At 37.9% G+C, this 8,019-nt stretch overlaps 1 protein-coding gene across 1 annotated transcript; it reads right to left on the reverse strand.

Annotated features, from left to right (window-relative positions):
• Positions 1 to 553: 553 nt before the first annotated feature.
• On the reverse strand, positions 554 to 7,506 carry LOC140137231 (uncharacterized). The gene is made up of 4 exons (XM_072158880.1): positions 7,429 to 7,506; positions 4,520 to 6,049; positions 3,695 to 3,870; positions 554 to 2,670 (listed from the first exon to the last, which is right to left on the reverse strand). Exons 1-4 carry the CDS (start codon positions 7,482 to 7,484, stop codon positions 554 to 556), a joined length of 3,879 nt encoding a protein of 1,292 aa, XP_072014981.1. The 5' UTR covers positions 7,485 to 7,506.
• Positions 7,507 to 8,019: the final 513 nt, after the last annotated feature.

Raw genomic sequence — 8,019 nt, forward strand, 5'->3', positions numbered from 1 at the left:
GTCCTCAAAGTGAGTCTGTGAAATGTACGTCCGCAACGCCGGAACTGCCCATAGACTTCTAACCATTGGTTTGTCTTGGAGTTCTCATTACTAACGCGTAAAGGTTCAACAGATTCTCCATTTTATGATCGGCCCTGTTGTATGTTAGGAAGACCTTGCAAGTTTGTTGGTTGAGGCCGGTATTGATGGTAGCCTATCTGACATGAGTGAAACAGGTCACTAGATTGACCGAGGAAAACCGGTGGAGGATGATTTCTCTCTGGATTTATTTGCTGGTTCAGATTATGGACACTATTTTTCGGTTGATTCGTGATGGTACCCAAGATATCTGTTAATTTCTGATTAGGTTTGCTGTTGCATGTTCCAGAAGAAGTATGAGAGTGTGGCAATCTTCTAGGATTATGAGATTGGTGAACTATTGTTTGAGTCTGGTTTCTATATGGTAATTCATGCTATATAAGCTCTATGTTTAGTGGTTGCTTGGTGCAGGTGTTGCCAGTAACAGAAAAGGTTTGGAGAGGCATGTCACATACTTTATCAGAAGGCTTTAACCTCAATTGTGTTTGAAAAACATATTATGATAGGTATCGTCATCGACATCATGGTCATCATATGGTAAGACATCGTGCGGATCATCGTCATCCAAACGTCCCAAGACTAATCGTAAGACACCGTTGCTGCCTTCAATTTGCTTAGCTGAAAGCAACAGATTGGTATCCTCCAAGTCATTAAAGGTCGGTTTCTGGTTGCCATTTGAGACTTCTAACCACTGATTTGTCTTGGAATTCCCATTGCTGACGCTTAAAGCTTCAGCAGATTCTCCATTTTTAGATCGGCTCTGTCGAAGGTTAGGGAGACTTTGCAAGTTTGTTGGTTGAGGCCGATATTGATGATAGCCTATCTGACATGAGTGAAACGGGTCACTAGATTGACCGGAGAAAACGGGCGGTGGTTGATTTCTCTCTGGATTTCTTTGCTGGTTCAGATTATGCACACTGTTATTCGGTTGTTTCGTGATGGTACCCAAGGAACCTGTTAATGTCTGATTAGGTTTGCTCTTGCGTGTTACAGAAGAAGTATGAGAATGTGGCAATCTTCTAGGATCGTGAGATTGGTGGACTGTTGTTTGAGTTTGGTTTCCACGGTAATTCATGCTATAAACTCTATTGTTTAGAGGTTGTTTGGTGCAGGTGTTGTCAGTAACAGACAAGGTTTGGAAAGGCTTGTCGCATACTTCATCTGAAGGCTGGGCAACTGGTTGCTGAGAAAGAGAATGGTACTGTGTCTGATAATATGGAACCGCTTGTTTTGGAAAGTTATCGGCAAGAGTATTCTTGGTTGACTTTCTGACATGTGCAAATGCAGATTGTGGAGACACGTGCAACGTTCGTGGACGAAGATTTCGCTGACTTGGTTCCGTTTGATGAAGAGTTGATGACTTGATTTCGGCCAAAGGCTGTTGAACTTGGTTTGTAGGATTAATTTCACTTCTCATGTCAATACAAGTGGTAAAGTCGTCATCACAGGCTGTGGAAGAGCACCTTGACATATAATCACCGTCATCGTCGTTAACTTTGTTGCATCCATATAAATCCTCCTCTTCGTTATCCATCTCCAATACAGACCTTCGTCTATTCAATTTGCGACCCTCATCATTTGTTTGCATTTTATCATGTGAGATATTGCCATGTGGTCGTGATGTTTGCAAAGATGTATCTTCAGGGCCATAAAGATCATCATCAGAGTCGATGCCGTCATCATCAACACCACTGGTTCCTTTATAGGACTTATGGTACATTAGTGTAAACTTCAGAGTTCCTTGACCATCAGCTGGAACTGCATCATCCAGTTTGATACGTTGAGACTGGACACATGATTTAGATACGCTCTCTCTGTCATCATGTACGGTTTCAACCATGGTTCCTGTTGTGCGTCTACTATTTTGTAAGTATCCCAAATTAATTTGCTTAATATTGTCTGCTCTCCTGACATTTAGAAGCTTTACAGGATCTGATACCAAGATCTGCGGAATTTCTCCTTTCTTATCCTGATCCCCAGCCTTCAAGTTCACATCTTTCAACAACTCTGCCGTTTTGTCTAAATCGTCTCCAGACTGGGTCTTGTTATCGACTAGTTGCTTTTCAAGTATATCTCGTGCTTCTGCATATTGCTGCAAGTGGACTAGGATGTTTGCAAGACGATTGATTAATCGTATAGTTGTCAGGTGTGTGTTTCCATTGATCTCACGTCTAAGAGCCACAGCTTTACGATACCAGGAGAGTGCTTCCTCAAGTTGTCCCTTTCGCTGGAGAACAAATGACATGCTTGTGTAGAGGGTTGCTGCGTCTGAAGTATCAAGACCAAACTGCTCTTGTAAGATCAAAGCTTCTTCTAAGAGCTCTATGGCTTCTGTGTGATTACCTGAAACTAAACTACAGTTAATGGCCACATTGTTGAGGGAATTCATCATTTCTTTACTATTACCATGATATTGTCTTTTAATTGCGAGTCCCATGCGTGAGCTCTCTAGAGCCTTCTCCTTGTCACCTAATCGCTGATGGCATAAACTGATGTTGTTATATGTGTTACCTATGCTTGGGTGGTGCTCCCATAGACCAAGACGAAGGTTCAGACTTTGTTGAAGGTATGTCAGTGCCTCTTGAGGAGTGTCTGTTCATGATAAGAAAAGAAACCGTAATACATTACTTAACATTGCATTACAAAATTTAAAAAATGCTATGGGAACAAGAAACAGTATAAGTCTTACGTGTCTTTTTAAAAGTTTAAAAATAGGAACAAAAGTAGATACTGAGAGCTTGTTCTATTCATTAGATGCAAATAGACCTACTACTGTAAAACAAATCTACCACCAGCATGAACTCTTGTGGGATAAATAGTTTCTTTGAGCTTGTTTGACACATAGGTAACCAATTAACATATTTTAGAAATGGCTCTACAGCTTTAGGAGCGGTTCTTTATCAAAGATGATTTTAGGAGTGGCTCTGCAATGACATCTAGTAATTTAAAAATCAAGACGTGCTGCCCACCGATTTTTTTAAGCACATGAGACGGCTGCATGTTGATGAAGATTCTTGTTTTGTTATGAAGTTATGTGACACTGTCACAATATGTTATAGGTTACCACGTGCATGGGGCGATATTCTTGCAATAATCTACTAGTGACTTCCTGTTTCTGTTGTGGAGATTTCTATTTTGAGATACCCGAAAAGTTTACTATTGCTCAATTTCCTTTCGGAGGAAATGTATGCCAGACAGTTCAACCATAGGCCTTCAAAACATTTCGAAGGCCCGTGGTTCAACTGTTACCCATCGCATTTTTTAAATAAATTATGTTGGAAAATCACGATAAAGGTAGGCCTAGAAAGACTTTTATCTAAACTTTAGTTTCAAGAACATTTTCAATTTAAACTTGGACATAGCCTACATGTGGGGTATGTGTGCGGTGCGGTCTACACCTCTTCTTTCCGCGCGGATACTTAGATCAAGATGTTTCAAAATTGCTGCGCGCATTCATTTGTCTCGGAGAAATTGCATGACAGAAATGGCATGTTGATTTTTTTAAATTTTTATATTTTACACAAAATATCGGTAAAATATATTTTCAAAGCATTTGTTGGAGTAATTTCCAGCATTTGTTTTTACCAAAGATCAATAGGCTATAAAGGAAACTTACTAAGATGAAGAAGCACAAGTCCCAGACTCGATGCAGTTGCAGCTAACCTCTGCTCAAGACGTTTTTCTTCTTTTGCAAGCAAAGAATATCCTAATGAAAACAATAGGGACTTGCGAAAGGTGTTGATGGAGCAGTCCAAAAGATCTTGGAACATGTCAAGCGCTTGAATAAGATATCTGTAAAGTCAGAGTAACAAAACGGCGACTGAAGAATATTATTGTTAAACCATCGCAGCGTTGGGATTCTTCCCTTAAGGTAAAAAAAAGAAGAAAAAAAGAAGAAAAAAAATCCTTGCCCCTTTACACATACCAAATTAATTTGCAAACCTCAAAATGGTCTATAAATGATACAATGCGAGCAGAAAAATTTGCATCTGCACGCGTTACCATACTATATCCCGAAGCCATTTTAGAGCGTTTTATTTAAAAGGTGTCTCGTTAATATGTGCCAAAATCGCTTCCCCCTCCCCTTTCGGCTTGCAAAAATTACCCCCCCTTCGGCTCGCCAAAAATATTGCACAGCCCTTATACATAGTTACTGCAGGAATTCAAACGCGAGATGAATGCAAACGCTGACATTGGCAAATATTTTATATACGAGTCTCTACGGTTCTGGTCTACAAACTGCAGGGTTTCACATGAATGATAGGCTCGAGTAAAATCATTAAAGTACAAAGAAATAAGATAAAATGTGAAGATTATTTTACAATTTATATTTTTTGTAGATTAACAGGAGGGTAATCTGCCAAGTCAAATCAGCTGTTTCGTTCAGATTCTGCCTCCTGCTCTGGGGTACGCCTTTGGTTTTTTTCAAAGTCTCACTTACTGTTTTCCACAGATGCCCAGACCTCTTGAAAATAGATTCCATCCTGCCGCTGTCAACAACCAAGCCAATTCCCTACATTTGCCTCTTGGCTCCAGCAAGACCAACGCTCGTCGAAGCTGCCGATATGCTTCATCGAGATACTCCTTGCTCTGACCAAGTAACTGCCCATAGACGATCAGCATCCTAGCCTCCGCCAGTTCATCACCGATATCCTTGGCCAGCTGAATGCAGTAGTGATAGAACTGAAGTGCCTCGTTTCGTGGTAAGATAAAAGTAATGACAATTTCTGCTCGGAATGCTACTTTCAAAAATATGGCGTTGTCATTTACGTGAGAATACGAAGCATCCAAGAGGAGAGATTGGAGGGATTCCAACTCTCCACGCACAAATGGCAAGTGTGAAAACCTAGAGGTTTCAAGAGAAAGAAGGATTGCATTTTGACAAAACGCGAAGAACAGATCGAAGTGAAAGCTAGAGTTAAGGTATTTGAATAAGGAAGTAAAAAACAGATGTTCTATCAATATCCAGGTGAATACGTGTCTCTGAGGTTCTGCTATGACACCTATGCTGCCGAATCCATTGGAATCACACTTTTCTGACGATACTATACAGCTGACTGGTGCAATCGCTTCCAATGTAGTTGAAGGATTTGTTGTGATAGTGCGCAAAGAGATACAGTGTCCAAATGATTCAATTACATAGTTCAACAGAATGCCATTCTGAAAAAGAGGACGCTGTCTTTTCAAATCAGTGATTATAGTATATTCGTCACTCTCGTTTTCTGTCAACCATACATCTGTGACAATTTCTCTTGAATTTAGATCTGATGTCAAGTTGCGCGAAATATGCGAGAATATCTGAGGCTGATGATGTAAAACAAAGAGAATGGCTGGCAAGAGATTATTTTGACAATCAGATACTTGTTCTGCACATGTAAGTGGTTTCTGAGACCTCGCGAAATCACTAGATGCAGGAATTGCTTGATTAGATGATGAAGATTTTAAATGTACCTCATCAACATGTTTCTGAAGTGCCCTCCATGGAAATGAACTGGCAAATACAATGCTCTTTGGCCTTATCCTTATCATAATTATATGTGGATTTTGTAACTTTAGTATCTTCGACAAAACAACATTAGTCATCTTGGACGAGATCATAAGTAATGGTGTCATGTCATTTGAGAGAATTATACAGGTTGAAACCGGGAGGATATTTAGAATGTGGCTAATCAGAGAATTGGAAAGAACATGATAAGAGCTACTGAAACAATTTTCAACGTATTCTGGAATCATTTCAGAGCATGTGTCTAAAACGACAACCATGTATAACAACCTGGGCATATTCAATACAATCCTGTGACCTCGGACACATAGTTCATCATTATGTCGATACTCAATGTTTTGCAGCTGCTTGATATTTTTCGAAGTTTTGTCCTTTTGGTCCTCATGATCAAGTATGTTAATGCTGATCTTCTTTTTGGAGTGTTTGTCGTCGTTTTCGTCTGATTTATTTGAAGCTGACATTTTGTTTCTGAAAGCAGAAATATAATTTTGGTAAATGAAATAACGAGTATAAGGAAACATTTTAGGAGTGCAGGAATACTTTGTTGGAGGATGGGGAAAGAGTGGAGCAAAGAATTTGGACACAAAAAGAAGTGTCAAACACGTTGGTTGCAAAGGAGAGTAATTTGTTCACCCAAGATCACGCCAGTTTCCCTTGATGATGGTGAGCTATGATAATTTGACTTGCTTCACTCGTTACCATTTCCATGGTTTCCTGCATGCATACTATGCTGTTTGTATTTGTGGTGATTGTTCCCCCAAGATCACATTTAGTTTGCCGAGTGCATTCATTCCAATAATGTACTATTGAGAATGTTAATCTTACCAAGGGGAGAAAATATCCGAAAAGTTTCGTGTTTCAAGGAAAAAACGTTTCAACCTCGATTTCAAATTGCCCAGCAGTCTCAAAGCAAATTATTTATGAACACACTCTAATAGTTATCGAGATTTATTATGCACTTTGATTATATTTTGAAAATGTTATAATTGGATTTCTCAAAATGATGTGAAACTTTCGGAATGAAGTCATTATAAAATTCACACGTAGCGCTATTGTTAGTATTGTGAAACAACAAACACAATCCAATGTTATATCAAACATGTGGTTCACAATTAATATTGTTTCGGTTCAAAGAATAGGGTAATTACTACCAGTTTTTTGTATTATATTATGACCTCATTATTATATGAATATACTGTATAGAGTACATTACCGTATCAGATTAGGGTGACCTTTGATTTAGAATTGTTAATGATTTAATAGAGATATTTATATTATAAGTATCCTCTAAAATTTCCCTTGATTTTTCCCGGATTTTTTTAGTCATAATCAAACAGTTTCCGTCCAACAGCCATCCGCAACCCAAAAAGGTACTGTACTTTTGACTGATAATGATTGCGCATATTGTAACTTAATAAACTTAAGTATATTTGAAAAGTCACTCTTGAAAATACTTTACTCAACTTGAGTAAAAAGGTCACAACTCAACAAATTGAGTAAAATTACTCAAATTGCGTAAATAATATACGACATTGAGCTCATATTAATAAATAATACCCTCAATGTTGCGTAATATTTATCAATATGAGCTCAATGTTGGGTATTATTTCTTCAATTTGAGTAATTTGTTACTAATTTTGTTGAGTTGTGACCTTTTTACTCATGTTGAGTAAAATATTTCTAAGAGTGTAGGCAATCAAATAAACAAAAACAGGTATGCATGCACATTACATGATAGGCATAAGGTACACACATTATACTTTATTCTTCCATGGTCAGATGTCATCCACAGCGTTTTTATTATCATTTTATTAATTATAAAACAACAATGAAAAAATAATACTTACATTTTTGACGAAGAGCAAATTACCATATGTAAGCTACATTTGTTAAACGTTTGCATAAGAAATACATAACTATACGTGGCAAATTCACCAAATTCGTCACGCCATATCAATTGATTGTCAGTGGGATTTCCCTATCGCAACGTTGGAAAGTCCCTTCTTTCCATTTATATAATGCTCAATGACCTGCGCAATAGGTACATAGTACAAATACGGGTTTTTTTCATCGAGTTTATTTTACCAAATTTCTTAGTTTCTTATCGAATTTAAATGAAAGACAAATTGAATTGAGGAAAAAATGCATATGAAAAGATTTTTCTTTCTTCCTGCACAAAATTACCTAAACCCATGTTTTGGTATCGAAATGTCATGGGAATATTTTAATTTACTTCCACACAGTACACAAAGATAAAATTAAAACATATTTATTTTAAAAAAAGATATCATGTTCGCAAAGTTTGGTTATTGTTTCAGTAAAAAGTGGAGTGATTTGCCTGATTTGTTTCCTGCAGGTGGCCTGAAATTCTAAATAATTTTTAGAGTCAGGACGTTATTAAGTGCCCGCTAAGTGACGTAGCAATAACCATTGTTACG

The sequence above is a fragment of the Amphiura filiformis genome, chromosome 17 (genome assembly GCF_039555335.1).
Source record: "Amphiura filiformis chromosome 17, Afil_fr2py, whole genome shotgun sequence".
Lineage (NCBI taxonomy): Eukaryota > Metazoa > Echinodermata > Ophiuroidea > Amphilepidida > Amphiuridae > Amphiura > Amphiura filiformis.